This window comes from Diachasmimorpha longicaudata, chromosome 7 (assembly GCF_034640455.1).
Source record: "Diachasmimorpha longicaudata isolate KC_UGA_2023 chromosome 7, iyDiaLong2, whole genome shotgun sequence".
Taxonomy (NCBI): domain Eukaryota; kingdom Metazoa; phylum Arthropoda; class Insecta; order Hymenoptera; family Braconidae; genus Diachasmimorpha; species Diachasmimorpha longicaudata.
Genome location: NC_087231.1, coordinates 4347271 through 4367119, shown reverse-complemented (window position 1 = coordinate 4367119; position 19849 = coordinate 4347271). Strand labels below are relative to the sequence as shown.

At 41.8% G+C, this 19849-nt stretch overlaps 2 protein-coding genes across 5 annotated transcripts in view; both read left to right on the top strand.

Moving 5' to 3' along the window:
• The first annotated feature begins 112 nt into the window (after nt 1-112).
• On the top strand, nt 113-1187 carry LOC135164923 (steroid receptor RNA activator 1-like). Of its 2 annotated transcripts, none has more exons than XM_064125725.1 (3): nt 113-280; nt 343-858; nt 930-1187. In XM_064125725.1, the coding sequence occupies exons 1-3, from the start codon at nt 265-267 to the stop codon at nt 1130-1132; spliced, it is 735 nt and encodes a 244-aa protein (XP_063981795.1). In that variant the 5' UTR covers nt 113-264; the 3' UTR covers nt 1133-1187. The 2 variants fall into 2 exon arrangements, with proteins under 2 accessions (XP_063981795.1, XP_063981796.1); XM_064125726.1 differs by having other exon boundaries at nt 373-858; nt 930-1168.
• Nucleotides 1188-3560: 2373 nt separating this feature from the next.
• The window catches only part of LOC135164913 (neuronal acetylcholine receptor subunit alpha-7), a 135263-nt gene continuing 118974 nt past the window's right edge, over nt 3561-19849 (top strand). Inside the window, exons 1-2 of one of the 3 annotated variants that reach the window (XM_064125699.1) lie at nt 3561-4212; nt 6701-7445. In XM_064125699.1, the coding sequence (XP_063981769.1) occupies nt 7307-7445 (139 nt within the window). In that variant the 5' untranslated portion in view covers nt 3561-4212; nt 6701-7306. Of the gene's footprint in view, nt 4213-6700; nt 7446-19849 lie in introns of those variants that run through there. The other 2 variants (XM_064125700.1, XM_064125701.1) reach the window with 2 other exon arrangements.

Here is a 19849-nt window from a genome sequence, read left to right as displayed (position 1 = left end):
CATGAGGCGGATGCAGCCTTGTGGGATTTCTGTTCGTCCAATTGTAGGGGACTGTACACTGCGCGCGCAACTATACCGCCGAGCGTTAGTTCCGACACGCCCCTCACAGAGGGATAATGGCCGACGCACAGCTCCACTGCGCAGTCATCACGACAACAACTCAAGGAACGGAAAACGTTTGTCTGTGCCATTGTCATTGCTCATTCTCCGAAAGTGATGTCAGTGTCAACAAACTGAATAATTCGACTAGAATAATCCTTAGAGATGGCCGAAAATCCTGGTGAGTGTGAAAACAAATGTCGTCTAAAAAATGCCTCTAAAAAAAGCATCGACATATGTCAGGGGAATGCACACGTTGTTGTATATTACCAGATACGGTGGTGTCGACTCAACAACGTCTCCAATCCTCCCATGACCCCGGTTGGAATGATCCTCCGAAGTGGGCTTTCAGCCCCAGTCCAGCCTCTGCTGGAACTCCAACAAAGAGGTCATTGAACAAAAGGGTAGCTTTTCCATTGTCTCCAGCCCCGGCGTTGGGTAGTTCAATTGCTGGGGGGCAACAATTACCTAGTAATTTGCCACCACCTCCGACGCAGTTGACGAACTTGACATCTGCACCTCATGCACCTCTGTTAGCTCCTACGGGAACTCGGGAGATAGTTGATGCTGTTTCATCAATTGTTGATGGAGAGGAGGCGTTGAACAACACATTTGAGAATATACAAACTGTGATAGATAGTGAGTTGGAGAGGAGCAGGGTGGAGGAGGTGCAGAAGAGGCTGGAGGTGATGAAGGGTATGTGGAAGGGAGGGAAGCTCAACGATACGATTCATGGGATATTGCTGAAGTTGTCTGAAGGTAGTTTGATCGGTTCTACTGATGACGTGGGGACAAGACTTCATTTTTCATATTTTTTATTGGATTTTCAGCATTGAGGGATAAAGATATTGATGCAGCAGATAAACTGCACGTCTCTCTCATGATGAATCACACCCACCTGTGTAACAGCTGGATATCTGGCATCAGACATCTCATTCTGGATTTACGAGCGAAAAATGCTGGTAGTGAGACCAAGCTTGACAGCCATTCTCAGTCAGTTTTGATGTTGAATCCAGCAGAATCCACGTTATGATGAGATTTATACGGCTCAGGGCCAATAAAGATAAAAGTATATATTTTTCATTAAATACCCTTACTCCTCAGCTATTTCTTTTTATCAATAGTAATTTTCATGAAATATGTCATAAGCGAAAATATTTTTTTTTTCACTAGAAAAGCTCTCCGAAAATGGAATTCGAAATATAAAATGCTGAAAGCAACAAATAATTCAATCGGTTATCTGGGATTGGAGATCATTCAAAAAAGAAAATCAAATCTAAAAACGAGATTTTATAATGCAGTACAGGATAAAATGGGTGGCTTATACTATTATTCTTTTTCAAGGACCACCCAAAAATCGTTCGATGATCGTCCCTAGATATACGTGGCAGCAAATCAAACGGCCGCAGCTCCAGAAGATTTCTTCCTAACCAACACCAGGTAAATACTGATAAACTAGCGTTTTCCGTCGTTTCCTACTATTGCGTACTGCCTAGGTATACGACCTCGCTCCATAAAATCAAATTTACCAAGTAATCTCCAATTTCATGCTTCACCAATGGAGACTAATAAAAAATTTTACGATTACTCTCCGCTCCCCCTCCCTGCAGTAACTCGAATGCTGCCTTAAAAAAAATCACCCATTATCTGGTGAAGCCCTCAGGACACTGTGTTAAAAAAATTCTTATCCCGAGATGGAAAGCTAAACAGAGATGAGGGAGGTACGCAAAACTGAAGAGCAGTGGTTTTACATTTAATGTAGTCATACGACACGTTAATGCTCCATAAATTTTAACCACCGTAGTTTCATGGACTAATAAAGTACAGATGCAGTCGCGCTGAATTAATGATGAACGTTTGACAAACATGTGCATTCACCGGATGCCCTCCGCGAAGAATTTGTGCATCCAAGAGTGCATAAATGGCTCCTCATCATCGCTGATGGAAAAACGAAACGTGACAAAATCGAATGAGTGCTGGGCAAATACTTGAAGTATCACAAATGTTTGAAGTGCACTTGCCCATGCACCTGAAAACTTTTTAATCAATGTTTTTGCTTTTCCCAGTAATCATGCAACAATTATAAATTCGTACGAGTCCCCGGCACTCTCGCAGCGCTCAATTTAGCGTCACTTTAAAGTGAGGAAATTTGCATTGTTGGAGTGTACGTGACGTGGAAAAAAATTGTTGACTGAGTGCAGAACACGCGGGCTAATTTATCAATCCTAATGAATAGGCGAATATCCCATCAGTATATTTTAAAGTTGATCCAACCGATATTCACATAATAATGATCAATTATTGCTCTGCTTAATCGAACATGAGATGTCGCGTCAATCAAAATTATTACAAATATCACAGAGATCAATTTTTTCCATCGTTGACAACCACTCAATTATAATTACCGCATTTAGTCCCTCGGTCTCGCAGAGGCTCCGACTAAATAATCAAGAATAGAATCACTCAGTGCCTGAGGAAACCAAAAAAAATCAGAGATCAAGTAAAAAAAAACCCGCACCATCCGCACCCCATCGTCTCTTCCAGTCCCCCATGATGCGTTGGACTCGAGGTCACAAATAGGGTCATTGGGCCACGGTGTCATGTACACATTGGGTCATTGGCAGTGATGGCTGTAGTATCCAACTCGGGCGGAAGGAGCAAAACCGCGAAAAAAAAAAACGATAAAAAAGAATCCGGGGAATGTTGGCCAGCTCTCCAATCGCTGCATCCGCAGGTGGTTCTCCTCATCCATAAGACGCGAGACATCTCCCTATTGAAGCAGGAAATGAAACTGACAAAATCGTGGAGATTTTCGAGAATGAGTTGTCCACTGATATATCTCCCTCGTTAGTAGCCCGGTGTACAGGAGCCAGTGTTTCACATGGGGTTGGTACTGACCAAACGGAGATGAGAGACGAGTGCCAGCGGTGATGAGAGAGAGAGAGAGAGGGAGAGAGAGAGCGGTGAACCACTCCTGTGGCAGTGGCAACAATATTGATCTGCAGGGTGGGGAAGTTCGAACGAGAGGAGGGATGTGCAGGGGAGCACACCACCTCCCCCCCTCCCGACGCTCCACTGATTCCCCTGCTCACCAGGTTGAGGGAGGTGAAAGTGCTGGCTGGTGGGGGGCGGGAGGGGGGTGAGGGTGATGAGGGAGAGGGGTGGTCTTGCGTGGTGGTCCAGTTCGCAGCTCGAAGCGAAAAACGGAGGGAACACAGCACTGGTAGGAAGCGACCCCTTCTAACAGCAAGAGCGTCGCGACGTTCGGATTCTACGGGGGCTTTGATCACGTACAGGTGCTGCTCCTAGCAGTCATCTACGTGTACCAAAAACCATGCAACCCCCTCCCCTCTGTCCCAGGGATAGCTATATACATACACCATGCCACCCTCTTCGCTGATACGACTGGCTCCATCACAGCATCCTCAGTTACGTTGCAGCCCTTCGTCCGAAGAGAGTGGCTCTTCAGTCTCGCGTATTTTTTTTTTTTCTACGTGCGGCGAGGCCTCACTGACAAAATAAAAACGATAGTAGAGGGTGTAAAATACGGCCTCACGCGTATTTTAATGGCCATATGAAACACCCGTAAATCGTGTACTCTCTTTGGTTATGAGTAGCTCACCGAAGAAAGACTGTTGTTTAGGTGATTTATCATTCACTCAGGTGAACTGATGGCTTCTTCACAGGGGAATAAATCAACGCTCATCTGGGGAATTAATTGTAATGCTGATTGATAACGTTGTTCGGTGGCTGTAGACAGTAACACGTTTTTCCAATTGTGTGATAACGTTTATTGTGACGGTAAATTTTTTTCAAAAATTTTTTTTTTTATCTACTGGGCTGAGTTAATTTTTGTAATGGTGAACGATTGAGTACAGGTGGTTGATGTACCCGAAGCACACGATTTGTCGTACTGTTTATCCATTGTTAACGGTGGTAATCCAGGGTGACAATCACAGTTGGGCCTTGATAGACAATCTGATAATACCTGTGATCGTGTACTCGTGCTGTAGGTCATTCACACTTGGGTGTCAACTGGCAAAGGCAACGTGTGGTGGAGACGACAGGAGTGGGTGGAATACTGGTCCAGTGGGTGCTAGAGAGGCTGTTTAGGTGGGAGTTTACGTGTCATATAGGTAGTTTTGGACACCTGTAAGCCGATCAGAAGTGGAAAAATAATACCTCATTGGATTAAAGATACTACAGGCACGTTTAAAATGAATTCACGGGCACCTCTTATCCTCTACTCAGTCGTTTTTCATCAATTTTTTTTTGCTACCAACGTCTCGTGTTTTTATTGCTGAGGGGGAGGGCGGTGGGAGGGGGGGCGGGTGTTTATCTCAGTGACTAAGACAAGGGCGAGGGGGAGATAACGGAAGAATGTACATGAGAAAGGCGGAAATTGATCGGTGAGGCTATCAGTGTCGGGTGTTTCAAAGCTTCTTTGGGGAAAATTGCTCTTTAGATGATAAATTATTCCTCCGTGATCAGGAAGTTGGAAATTGTTTTTTTTTCTATTTATTGGTCCTATCTATGGTGTATCGCGGTCGAGAAAATTCATCGGTTTTTTATCTATTCTTTAGGGCGATTATCTGGTGGCTTTTTCACATTCGGAGGACAGCTCGGGAGCTAGTAGTATAGACAAACTGTTGGCGCGCCGCCGGAATCGGAACCCTGTTGCTGGGTGGCTTGAAGTTGCATTTCGATTTTCGGTTAATCATTCATTACGTACATGGCTGACTAATTTTGGGGTATTCTTGGAGTTTGTTGCCGTTTTAAGTGCTCGAGATAGCAATGATCGATTATTTTTTTATGACTTCAGTTGGTATTCGAGGTGTGAATAGTTACTTATGAATTTTTCCTCTCTCACTTCATTCAAAAGTTTTATTTTTCGTATTTTTCGTTGCCCTTTGTTTCGGTAATGAGGATACATCAACGGTAAATCCGCGGGCGACTGTTGTCTCACCTAAACCAATGCGTCCCAGTTTTTTTCTCGCGCCAGGGGAAAACGTGTGATGTTGTTCTACTTGCCAGAATCATGAATGGCGTTAGGTTTTTAGTTGGGTTAATTTTTATCTGTCTCAGTTTCTTTTTAGCACTTGAATTTATAGTTTATATTTTCCGGTTTGTTGATTCAATTATTTCGGTGAAGCTTTTGGGGACATTATGGGAGAACGTTTTAAGGTGCTTTTAATCACATTATGTCTTGATGAAATGCTCCCTCGTATTCTAATTATCGTGACTGGTTGAGATTATCTGCTTTTTGATTCTAGATTTTGAATGCCTGTGAGGGCATTTTACACGATGAAGACGCGTTTGTTTCTTTCGAATTCCTGGTGAATATTTACGGTAATCTTCAGGTGGTTATTGTTACAATTTCCCACAACCGGTGGATTGTAATTTTTTTCAGTTCTCGTATTTTTACTCAAATTGAATGATATATTCCAGAAAATTGATTGATTCAGCAATTATAGCGTCGGTGGAGCTTCCCCATAAATAAATAATTTGTTTTCGATAATTCCTCCCTGTCACACGGAATTCAATCCGGAAACCTTATAACCAAATTATAAGTAAATATTCAACAAATCGTGGGAAATTGTATTCAGTACTCACTGGTTAGCCGATTGTTTCCAATTAGTGGAATTTGGAGTTTCAATTGTTAGTGAAATTTTCGCGCAAATACCACATTTGGTCTATTATCATTCAATTCCCTCCGATCAAAACATTGACGAGAGTGGCAGGACTGAACGAAAATTATTCTTGCTTGCCAAAACAATTATCGGCAAAATCATCAAACCGAAATTTTCACTGAAAATACAGCCCTGTTATTTCGAATCATGCTTCATATACATGATATTCATATCGATCAGTGTCATTTCGTCATTCTAATTTTCATAAACGATGGGAAAATATTTTTAAGCACCAGCGAGCATTAATTTCTGTGTAGCAAGGGATATACAGTTACAACGAAAAAGGTGGGAGCGTTATCATGCTTCCGGTTCGAAAATCACTGTCATTAATAAACGTGCGCGAAGAGTGGAAAGGAGAGATAGAGTTCACCGGGGAATATTCCCATTGGAGATGGCTTTGGAGGAATGAAAAAAGGACTGAGGAGGGATAAAGAGACGAAAAAAAAAGGAATTGTTCACCCATACACTTGTACGATAAAACAACAGGGGACATCACTTCCATCATTTTTCCCCCTCGCCCCTGCCTCGACGCTCCGATTAATCCGATTAATGCCCTCAGAGGCGTGTCGCCCAATCCGAATTAATTTCGAAACGTCGCCTTTTTAGGACGCCTTCTAAAATTATTGACTGGGAAATTTATTTAAAAATTCACGTCAACACCAGTGTATGGAATTAACTGAATACTATTATAAGTCATTAAAGTCATTGCCTCTTAGAGATTATATACCTTAAGCCAGAACATTTTTTTTGCCCTAAATTTTTTGAAAAATGTTTAGAATCCCCATCATGAGTTAAATCATTTTTTAATCTCAACTCTCGACAGCTAAATTTTTTTCCCATTTAAAAAATTGCACGATTTATGGGGTTTCTGATGTAAAAAAATTCTTGAAGACGGGTTTACTTTTTTTCAGGACCTCTGCTGACTCAGCCCAGCCACCAAATTGACTCGCGCGAAGTAGAAATGCACGACTAATGCGAGAACGTTGGAGGCAGCTACGAAAGCCAGTGCTCCGTGAAGAGTCATTTCCATTTGTTCCCCGGAGTGTTTGAAGATATCCCGTAAATCAGGGCGCAACGAGACATCCAAAGAATCCATTTTTGGGTATGACGGCCAAGTCGGGGGGCCGGCAGGCGTCGTTGAAGGTATCTAGCGAGTAGCAAGAGGTCCCTCGAGCATTTCAGTGTTACGGAGTAATTGACAATTGGAGAAGATAAAGTCAAGAAAAAATTTCTCCCAACATTCTCATCAAGGAGGGAGGTGAATGACAGGAGAATGTGGACCTTCGAGCAATAGCAATTGTGGATGTAGAAAGCCCCCGTTAACTTGGACAGAGTGGTAATAATCAACAAGAGGTGGTGTTGTTGAGAGGTGTGACAGGGGGTTTTCTTGTTGGTAGTGACGTGTGAATAGTACACAAGCGCAGGGGAGGATAAACACCTTGGAATATATTCATTTAGAGTCCTTCCTCCCCCCCTCCGCCCTCCCAGCCCCCGTGCTATTGTCGTAAAAGAGTACGATGATGTGGAAACTGGAGGAAGGATGTAAAATTTTGAGAGTGAAAAGGGAAAGAACGAGAAATGCACAAGTTCGCCTGAGGCTCGAGAGCTGGATGTTGAGCATCTCCTTCATCATGCTGCTTGCATCGCTGCCACATGGTGAGTCTATCATCTCTATGATTTTTCTTCATTTTATCTGACGCAGCAGACTCTTCTTGCTCGTCTTGCATATTTTTTTTTTTCATTCCTTATTCGGGATATGAGTGCATGACACAGCGATTCGCGTATGTATTTGTTGTACGCGCGGCGTATCGTGACTGATAGGAATCCGGGGGGCTTTCGAGGCCGTGGATTGTCAAAGTGCCGGTGCTTTGTTTCTGCGCTGCAGAAGGGGGGCCGGGGAGGAGGATGAGGATGGAGATGATTGGGGGGGGGGGAGATAGGGATTGGAGTTTGGAGTTCGATGCTGCGGGGAAAGAGATTTTTTTTTTTCGCCGGCCTCTGGCATTTTTCTTAATTGATGGAGCAATTTTCGGGGGATCAGGGATAGCTGTCGCTGATGACGATCCGGGAGTCATCGGAGTGTTAAGCGTTGTGGACATGATGGAGATGGGAGATGAAGGGGAGACTGAAACGATTATTTGTAACGATTGTAGATTAGCTCGAGGCAATGTCCATCCATCAGGAACGAATTATTATGTCAAATAACGTGATGGGATTTTTTTTTCGGAAATATTCATAGAGAGGGATGTATAGCCTTGCAATGTCTTGTCAATTTATTTTTTAGAAAAATATTCGGTTGAGTTGTCAATTTAAACAAGCGAGAGGAAAAATCGTAAAAATTAGAATCAGAGGAGCTGCGGTGTGCTGGCAATCATGGAGTCGTTGAAGTGTTAAGCGCTGTGAACGCAGTGGAAATCAGAGCAGAATGTGAGGGCTGAAGGATCGTTTGTGGCGATTTTAGATTAGTGAGGTGGTTCTGTCGAGCTATCAAGAATCAATCATAATGTGAAATCCGTCATGGGGCTTCCGTAAATATTCACAAAGACGGATGGCTCAGTTCAGGGTGGTGCATAGCAACCAACTAGCGCTGGACCACTTGGCAAACTGATCCTAAACCGTGATTAGGTCTATTTCGAGCTGGAATCGGACGTACTAGCGCAAATCAGGAAACCAAAATCTTCTCATTGACAGGGCTAGTTTGCCTCTCGATAGAGGACGATTGGCAATAATCTATGAATGGCTCAGCGTTTCCACTGTCTTTCAACGCCAGTGAGTTGCACATTTGATGGGGTGTATGGTTGCAAAAAGCTAGTGAAAATGTTGAACTTACGTTTTATCTCTTTTATAATGAAAAGGTCTGAGTTCCGGGGTTAAAAGTCCAATTCTCGTAGGTATGTGATTCAAGGCTGGAGAGTAGCTGGAATAAAATGTCCTGAATAATCGTAAAGGCAGAGAGTATAGTTTTTTTTATTATCTGACCATTAGAGTCGTCTCACGAATAGAATTTTCAAACGAAAAAATATAGTTTTTTGTTGAATGAATTCTGTCATTTTTAATATGAGTGGTGAAAAAGGATAAATTGAAAATTGCAAGTGACCTGGAGGATTCGCAACTAGAAATAGATTTCGTGTTAATATTCCCGTAAACAAATCAATATTAGAATTTTTAATATTACATTGTTTAAAAATTATTCATGTGGAAGTGGTGAGTGAATGACTTCAAGCTAATGCATCCGTCGGTCAGTCGGTCGTTTCATTTTTATATTTCGACTGGAAATTGCGTTAATATTCATAGGAGCGTTCACCATTTTATCAAAAAATACGTCATACACAATTGAAAACGTCAATTCAAAGTTACAAAAGCCTTGAAATTTCCCTTCAAATCAATTTCTCCATGGTATTACCCATGTTTTTTCCGAACTGATAAATTGTTCACATTTTGCGCTTTAATATTCAGGTCAGTGCGAAAAATTCATGGGTTCTAGCAGATATCCAATTACGAATGGAAAGTGGAATGGAGATGGGGCAATTGGAGGATAATTGATAGAAAATCCAATGAATCATCGCAGTTACAATTGCGCAATCATTTCCGGGGAAAATTTTAACAATATCCTAAAAAATCGTAACGTAGAGATTCTCCGAGAGGAAAAATTTACTTTGAGAGTGCAATAATCAATTGTTCCTCCGAAGAGGCAGAACCTCAAAAAAAAATTTCTACTCATTTGGCCTTCAAAATAGAGAATACTTGAGCGTACAAAATTTTTTATTAAGTTTGTGAGCTCAGAAATTTTGAATGAAATTTTTTACATTAAATTTTTTCTCCGCGGAATAAAAAATTGATTTTGTACTCTAATTTCCAAATTTCTTCGGGTTGTTAAAATCCCTCTCAATATAATTGATTCACATATCAAACTCGGTACATATATGAGCGCATTCACATGGAGTGTTGGATGAGTGGTGATGTTAATGCATCAATTGGTCAATCATAATTACCTCTATTTCAAGGAATTAGAGCGCAACGAAATTGCTCACTGTTCGACCGGTCATCGTATACAGTACAATGACTGTATTACAACCTCAGATTCGCGTGCTATATTGTAAATTGACGGTTCAAAAGTGAGTTCTGAAATATTAACTCCCAGCATTTGACAATCCTCTTCATAAATAAAACTGATCAGAGTAGGGAAGGTGCACCTGATGTAAGCGCATTGAAAGGGATGAGCTCAGGATTCGTAACCATTTAGTGCTTTTTCACGAGCTTTTAGGGAGCATAAAATTTATTCACTACGTTTTCGATGGATGGAGGTGGGGAAAAAAATTCAAAAGCTGGTCAGAGGGAATTTTAGAAGCCTTGCCAACAGAATCGGAGAGATAAAGCAGTAGGAGACCTTTGATGGTTCTTCCACTGTGGTTTCTGCTCGACGTACGATTTGATCGACCTGTTTTCGCATTAAACCATTTTTTTTGCAAATGGGTGGGGGGTAGGGGGAATAAAAGATCTTTTTATGAATGAATTTGTCCATTGCTCCGGTCCTAGTACCGATCTTGGGTTTTTCCGAGAAGAATGAGCTTTTGCTAAAATCGAAATTTCGTGGCCTGTGATGGTGTCTTCCAAAAGAAGAAATTATTCCATTTTGTTTTAATTAAGGGTGCATTGGCGCCATAACAAGGGAGCCCGGTGTGAGATATGGGAGGGGCCACATGTCCGGCATTTATTCATTTGATTCTGGAGTAAGCCTCCAACCATTAACTGTTCCAAACCTGCGGTCAGCCACATCGGTCGGAAGTGCACTCGGTCGTTAAGCTAGACAAGTTCTCAGGACCTCGAAAATTTAATAGAACTGTTATCATGTGGGCTGGTGTGGTCGGGTGGTTGTGTACGAAAATCTGAGCATGAGAATTCAGGAATTCTCGTTATGTTGAAAGACACTGAGAGGACTAGGGGTAAAACGGTTCGTTTTTAATTAATTTGCGTGAATTTCTTTCGTCTTCATTGGGGAGTTTTTTTTATAGAAAGAAGAATCGCTTTTTGAGAAATTAACGAATTGAAAAAAACACATTTTCACGGAACGTTTATCGAATGAAATGAACTCGCGTTATGGTTAAGGTTAATCAATCTAATCAACGGAATGTGATAAATCCATTGTGAATGAAAACTAGATCCCATTTGTATTCCGCAAATTGTATGGGGTTAGTGTGACGGTGATTTTATTACCATCTGCTGGAGTAATAATATCTATCTCGCGTTACAGTGCGTCAAGCACAGAAGTGAATCATTAAATAGTAATGAATTAATTAAATGCATCATTAAAAGCACATCCCTTTATCATATTTCTCATTGATAAGTTGATGCAGCAGTTGGTGCCACAAAATTTAGATTAACGAGGTGATACGCCCTTTCGATCATAAAACGAGCTTATGAAACTGTTTCCGGTTAATATCCTCCCCCGCACGCATCAGTGAAAAGCTTCCGAAAAAATTTGGTGATGGCGGTAGAAATTTTATAGAGGAAATGGTGAAATTTCACTAGATTCGTTCTAGTCGTTGTAGTAGTTCTAGTTCTGTCCGGAATTTTTTCGGACAAATCTACATTTTTTTTTCTCGGTCTAATGAACTTCCGAAAAGCTCAGTATTGGGTATAGCTACCGCGTCATTTCTAATTCGCCAAAGTAAATGAAAATAAAAAAAATAAAAATCCACAAAACGAAATACGTTTTATTTTCGAATGTCACATCACCTGCAATGTTGACCTCGTCCTCCGGTTGTTGTGAACACACAACGAGGAAATGCATCAAAAATATTTTCACTCTGTTCAGTCGATCGTGAAGTGCGTGAAGTACATTGCACGTACGAATGAATTTTATGTTAAAATTTTTTTTTTACTTCTGCGTCTATTAAAAGAAATTGACCAGGCATTTTCACCGCTGTTTTCCGAACACAATCCAATAGCATCGGTATTAATTCAGGACTTATGGTTATATCGATTGACGGACTCGGCAAGATTGAAAGGTGTCGACGTTCGGTTTATTCATCATATTTTCTGCGACGAAGTGAATACAAATATTCGGACAGCCTGTGTTTATTCAAAATATGGTATGGATTTCACTCACCGGGTATGAGGTCAGCGTTTGAATTAAAAAAAAAGGCAGGATCGAGACTTCTTCCAGTACTCGCACTAGAAATTTTATAAAAAATTTCTCTCGACATAAAGTCGTTAACTAGAGGTTGGATAGATAGAATAGCTCTGGAAAATTATTTGATTTTTTTCTGTACCTTTCCAGACAATTTCATAACCATTCGGAGTTTGAGAATTCACATCAATTAATCGAACCACTCCCATTAAATTGAAAAAAAAAAAAAAAACTCTAGACTTATTTTGTTCCGTTATGCAATTCTCTCGGTTATAAAGATGAACGAATTTCCGGGGCAGGTCCCTTTTAATGATGATCGTGAAGAGTACAGGGTTGAAGAGATAATCAATGTTATCGAGTGCTAGTGGACAGACGATGGAGAGTGTTGCGCGTCGTGCACTTTTTTCATTGCTAGTCGTTAGATATTTTCATGCTGCAGTGACTAAAGCCTTTCCCAAGGGCTTCGTCGAGCCCGAGACACAGCCCTGGCACTTCGACAGTCCTAGTTTATGGTGGCCCAGGGCTGTTTTTCAATTACTACGATCCTTACACGAAGCACAAGATCCACCGACGGATTTTCTCCCCCTAAAGTATCGACGTCGAATATCCGGGGCGTCTTCCTCCCTCTTTTCTCAAATGTCTTTTTCTCGGTGGATACACTCCTCTTGTCTACGATACTGAGCTTTTTTTTTACCCGGGGAATCTTCGGGAGTGACGAAGTGGGCATATCGCTGAATTTCGTCTGGAAAGTTCAACGGGCGTGAAGCACGCGAAGATATGCCGCTGTTATAGAGAGTGACCTCGTGCTCTCATTTTACTTAATTCGGCCGGGGGACAGTGCTCAGCTGTGATGAAGAAGCAAAAGCGAGTTGAAATGAAATATCTTGCGGATGTATGAAGAGATTAAAAACATTTGAAAAGGCATTTAGGTTAATGGGACTGTTAATTTTGACTAATTAATTTGATCTTTTCTGCGAATCCCGTGATTTTATCTGGTTTACTGTACCATCAACTCCCGTTGAAATATCGGAAGTACTGAGGAACGAATTCGGTTCGCGGAAAATGAGGATTTATTAATATCTTTTAAACTATTGGAGTTTATTTTTCAAACTATTTATCAAAAATTAATTTACAGTCGGATTGAATAGGTTTTTGTACGATTTCTATTTCTTTTATTCTCGTGACCCTCGTGAGATTGGAAAACATTTTTATGGGTGAAAATTCTAAGAAGTTTGGGGTGTGATGTGGATGCTCTGTTTTCTGGGCTCTAGACCGAGGTGCATGATGGGACATTTTGAAATGAGTCAAGTGGTCCAGGGTGTTGTGGCCCTTTAGTCTTTTTAGTTAGTGCCTCTAAGGAAACGAATCGGAGGGATTGCGCCCTTCGAGTGTATAAAATAAAAAGATTAAATAACATTCACACGTTTAGAATCATTATAACTATCTCATTTTCAAAATAAACAACAAACTTCACTGAAGCGCTCGTTCCTCTAAACATATTTGAAATTTCCATCGTTACACATTCGATATCAGTGAATAGTCAGGCAATACCTGCAACAGAAAAACCCTCTGAAGAAGAGGGACTGGAGCTGTTCAACTCCTCATGACTCTTGTAAAGCCATACCCGGGACAAGTACTTATGGCGGAGTGGGTCGAGATATCCTTTCAGATCCAATCGTATTTCATAGAGACACGATGGGCGAAGGGGTCTGCGAGGCTTCCGCAGACCCAACCGCAGGTGAGAAATCGCCCGGTGCCCAGGTGCAGCACTTAATCTTCGTAGTTGTTGGTTGTAGCATCCCATAAGACAGTGAAGCAGAGGGAAAGTCATTTTGCGTTACACTGAGATATTGCGAGACTGCGGATCCAGGGGCATCACTTACCGCATCTTCGTAGGCTTCATTAGCATCGTCGGGAGGGGATATCGGAATGCGGTATGAAGTGTTGCTTGAAGAGAAGTGAATGGAATTCCATTTGATGACTCGATGATTGTTCAGGAGGGCTTGTCAGGTCAATTAACCTTGAATACACTTAATCGCAACAGGTGATTCAGGTGATGAGTGAATGTTTGCTTTAGCATTGAAATTTTTTCTTACTCTGAATTACAATTTTATGGTGGATTCTACCTCTGTCTGCGTCTGACTATCATTTTTTCATTCAACGGGGTAAACGTTGCCGTTTACAGAAGCCCCTTTTCCCCCTCTGACGTGAAAGAGAGAATTTTCAACGCTTGTTCTCCATTCTCATTACTATCTCTGGAGAAATAAGCTAACATTTTTCAGAAAAATTATTCTCTGCACGAGAATCTTTCTTTGATCTCAAATATGAAGTAGTTAATTTGAATTCTATTTCGTACTTCCACGCGCATCGTACAACTCGTCCCTTCGGGGGATAATTTAATTACGTGATATGTAATTTTATAATTTAATGCAATGCACAAACACGTGATTATGGAAAGCAATAGAATATTAATTATGGAGTTAATGTGATACACGTTCTGCGGGGGAAAAAAATGGCCATTTCCCTCAGGAGTGGATATATTTTTCGAAGTTTAGTTGAGGGCCAACAAGTACTCAACATAAATGTCTCCAACAGTAGCAGCTCGTGAACTCTTAGTCGTAAACGAATGAGAATTACGAGTTGAGAGGGTCAATTCGCCTTATCGAACTGCATCCAGATGTTTCTTGTTTTGAGATGCAGTTCTCCTGGAAAAAGGGAAATTGTGGTGGTGTATCATACGAAAAATTGTCAATCGGCCTCAACTTTGTTCCATTCACGAATAAATATCGCCGGAAAAATCCGGTAACGTGCCTTCCATTGGTGAAAAATCGTGCGTTGATCGCTCCTCAATCTCTATTTTCTAACGTACACTTTCTCATCCCCGTCTCTGGTCTTCCCTATTCATCATTCCCAACGTCTCCGATTCAGCCCTGCGCTCCCATCAGAAATTCTCCATCGGTTGTGCCCGAGAATCCATTCAATGACTCGCTTCCGTAACAATAAAAAATGCTGGGAAAAATTTCTATTCCCTGATCACAATGTGACTAACTGGAAATTCTAGTCACTGAGTACAGCTTCGCAATATTCACGTGCCAATCGCAAAGTATTTTCATATTTTATTCATTGAATATCGAACATTTGGCATGCACTCAATAATGCATTATTTAATTCTATTCACTCGATACCTTCGGGTAACTGCAAAATGCAGCGTGAATAAATGAACCGATGAAATAATGAATAGTTCAACCCGAGAATACGCTTTGTCAACTGTTTCCTGGCTGCAACAAACGCATAATTTTCATAATGCACGCCCTTAAAATCGGTGTATCGTGAACATATTTAGAATATTCATGGGGAAATAGTAATCCCAGCACTCACAATAATAGCCCATTACGTGCTGCATAAATAATTTTCGAAAGAGTTCTATGATATTCCAAGTTTTAGGTAAAATGTGTCGGGCGGAAGTTGTTATTACCACATAATTTTTCGGAAATTTTTTCTGAACCACCCGTCCACTTTCTCCCTCGTACCCCCCTTTATCCCAGCATCCTACTCTTATGATCTCCACAATGAGATCCCTCCCATCTCTTGATAATCCCCCTACCTCGAGAGCATTACAGTCAATTAACGTAACCATCCTCGACCGCAAACGACTCCACCTCCTCAACAATGAGCAGAATATTCAAGTCAATCACTTCATTACTCTTCCAGTAATTGTAATTTCCCCTTCCTCGCCATTAGTGCAGCCCCGAGGATCAAAAAACTTTGTCACAGGGTGCTGAAGATTTACGGTGAGTGCAATTGGAGTGGCCCACTTGGCCTGACCACTCGGCAAGTGTCCATCGTGCCCCGGAAAATCGTGAAGTAAATCCTCAGCCAAAATTGTTGCATCAACTCCATCCTTGGGGTTTACATTTACCCCTCCCCCTCATCGCACAACTTTGCCCTTCTCCCCCGCAGTTATACACTCATCCTCATTTCTACACTTGAAACATTTCGGGCGACCCGGCCAACCCCATCCACCCTCCACTCCCTCTCCCCCCTCCCTCCCCACCCCCACCTCCTTCCGCTTGTGAAAGCCCTCCCTTAAGCAGTTGCACAGCTTATTTACAAACCACCAAGTGTACCATGTAAACATAGCCGCAACCCACTGCCGACTTTCAACGACACGTGGAATTTCAGCTGGAGATTTGAGAATCAACCCACTGAAATGCACCGACCAACCCCTAAAATAAATACCATTTCCCCTTCCGCGAGTTCCGGTATTTCTCAAGTTTAATATAACCAACGTCCCCCGGTAGAAATGAGGAGTTAGGGATTCAGTAGTTTGACGAGGACGGAAAACTTGCTCGAAGCTTCTGAGTTCATGGTTTCTATCACTGAAAGCTTCCAGCCACTCTCCTTACCCACCTTCTCCACCCCCCCCCCCCTTATCACCTTATTTTCTTTCACTTCTGTTTCACAACTATCTCAGTGTTTCTTGGTGATGCCTCAACTCTGCAGTATCACCAGGATGAAATATAACTGGGAACGCGTTTATGTGCGATATGCCGCCTCCGTATTTGCCGCACATTGCAGTTGAGTTCTTTTCCAAGTTGGTAAACTCCGAGAGCCCCTGGTCTCGTACATCCTCTTACGTTTATTTTGTCCTCATTCCGTGGAAGCGTGAGGACCGGGGGGTGGAAGGGAAAAGTAGTCGGTCCTGGCATGCGATAGTTATTTCGAAACTGAATTAAATTTTCTGATTTGTTTCAAGATTTTATACAAAAATGAATAATAAGCGCTAATGTTCGATGAAATTTTTGAATTTGGATTGGTTTCTTGATGATCTGTCGACGATTGCCGATGGCATATCGGTAATAACACAGCACAATTTGGTTCACCCGATCAGTTCTGTATCCCAAATCTAAACAATTGGTACATGAAACTACTTACGGGTATATGAAATCCGTGAAAGGACTCGAGTTTGCCATGTTGGTGGCTTTGATTTACCCACGACTGTTTGACTAGGCTGTTTGATTTGCGAACTCAATGGGAAAGGGATAGCGAGGGTTAAGGGGGAGAAATTGCAGAAAGGGAATGACGAGTGGGAATGGGAATAGTTCGATGACGGCCCGATCCTGGACGATAAATTTGGGTCACATGAATGGACTGCCTATGTGATCAGTAACACGTGGGAATTATCCTCCTATCATTTTTAACTGTACACAAATGCATAAGTATATGTGCATTATGTATCAGTAAATGGTTTTTGCCGGTTCAATTTCTCTTATTCGGTTGAAATATGTGCCATATTTGCTAGTACCCACGATGCCAATTGTTCTCGGCTCAGTGGCATTCTACTGGAGTGGATAAAACGGAAATTTCGAAAAGTAACAGGCCTGTTACGTTTAAATGGTTGGGAAATTAACCCCTTGTTTTTCCTATGTGTTGGGAGAGGGCTGCCAAAAAACTAGGATGGATCTTTCCTCTCGGTGAATTTCTATGAAAGGATAAATGCCTGGAGTAATTCAAGAATAATACTTCTTGATCTTCCTGCAGACGTGTTAAATCCTCCTCAAACATCTTCGAGTACATCCTTCCGCTGGCTGACTGACCCTCCCCATCGGCAACTAATTTCCTCAGTCACTCGACCATTTCTGTTTGCGATAAGCTTCAGCTCAAGTAAATATTAGTGTCACTCAGCACTGACAAACCCACGATGCATCGACGGTGCTCGTTCTACTATTGGGATTGAAATTTATAGGATCCGGTTGAAATATTACGGTAAATAATAGTATGCCATAATATTACGAGATGCATCATTACGATCCATATTATTACAGGATTTAATTATTATCGGTTTTCATTATTAATGGATGTAATATTACAAGTAGTAATTTCATTGGTATTATCGCTTTATGGGATAATATTACCGTTCAATAATATTTTGTTCCATGATAATTTTTACCGTAACATAACAGTTTCGTAATATTTAGATTATCAATCGAAATTTGTATCCCTCGGTGAGTCTGATCACCCCTCAGTGACTCGAATATCTATTCAGCCATGCCTACCTTCTCCCGACATTGATGCATCATAATCCGTCAGTGGGGTACTCAAAGACAGACTTCTCCGTTGGCATCTGTCAACTCCACATCCCCTCCTCTCACCCTCCCACACATCTTTCACCAACAATTCCCTTATTCTATCCAACAACTCACTCCATTGTTTTTCATTCTCAAGCATCTGCAGTTGAGTGAAGAGAAACAAGAAAGAAATGTAGAATCAGTGGTAGGTAACTTTTTATAATTAGGCCCGGAGGCGACGCGTTGCTCCTCTAATTACCCGTCCAAGAATCTCCCGAATGAATGAGTAAGTGGGTCTCCTCTCTCAGCTAGTACCGTTGTTACCTGGCTTTATTCAGTTATACACTGGGCCAAACATCTTAGCTGATTTTTATTTCTCATGCTGTTAGCCTTCAGCATCACCAGGGCAAGATAGCTAAGAGACTGACAATGTCCCTTGGGAAGATGAGGGTTTGAACTTACCCTTATCGACGTGATACCGATAGTGGCTTCACTGCTAGTGACAGAATAAAGATGCATCTTGGCCGCCAAGATTACTTTCTCAACCACATTAGGGTAAGGCAGCATCTGTCAGCGAGTTTGCCAAATGTCGTTTCATCAGGTTTTGCTTTCCGGGAAACCTTGACGATCTTCATGCCATGCTGTAATGAGATAAATATCAAGTCCCTCGGAGCCCTAGGATCTTGAAATACGATTAGTGTACCCATTGCGTCTTTCCTCATCGTCAAGCCTATTCCGCAAGAAGTTCAGACCAAGATGCATACAACAAGCAATTGCTTCACAAATACTGGCAAAATATTTCATTATCTGTGTGGGAGTTGTTCATCACATTACTGATTCATTGTGCCAATACCTCTCGATACTCGAATCGCCATTGTCTCTGTTCACAATGCAAAATCGATTCTCTCATATTTAACTGGAGAAAAGATTCTTGCTATGGAGTTTTCGTGAGTGATGAGGGTGTCAACCACAACGAAGTCATCTTCGACGCCAACATTACTTTTCCAATGACATTAAGGATAGGTAACATCTGTCAGCGATTCTGCCAAATGTCGCTCCATCAGATGTTATCCTTAATTCTGGGAAACGATGATGATCCCCAGTTTGCCGTGTTGTAATGAGATAAATATCAAGTATTCTGTATGCTGTTGAAGCCACATGATCCAGAAGTCAGATTAGTTTGCCAACTGCGTCGTTCCTTCTCCGTAAGTCTATTCCGCAAGAAACTTGAGAGCAAGATGCATGTAACAAACAATTGGATCACAAATGTTGGCAAGGTATTGCATTGTCTTCCAGGGGAGTTGTTCATCACATTATTGACTCATTGTGCCCAATCCCCTCAATACTCGATTCACCATTGTCTCTCCCCTCACAATGAAAAATCGATTCTCCCATATTTAACCGAAGAAAATCCTTTTGCCATGGAGTTTTCGTGACTGATGAGGGTGCGGAGACGCTATGGAGAGTATCCCCAAACTCATTCTCATCGACGGGAAGTTTGGTACCTTTTCTCCGACCTCGAGACTCTCTCATGAGGGTTCGGTGAGGAGATGGGCGGAGTCACAATGGTGTAGATACCACGCGGAGGAAGACGGGGTAAAGGTGGATGTTATCCACATGACGACGGCTTGTCTGTGTTGGTGTTAGAATCGATAGCTGGTGGAAAAGCGACGTCTCGAGTGTTTATGGAGGCAAACCCTAAGCTCTTGTGATTAGATCGACTGCAAGCCAGAGCCAACGCTGCAGCATATCCAGTTGGTAGAAAACTGCGGCTTGTCTCGTCTATCAGCCGACCTGCTCTGTTTCTCTTTCTCGTAAGGAGGGATGAGGGAGATATTTACTCGTATTGTGGTAGTCGGTGA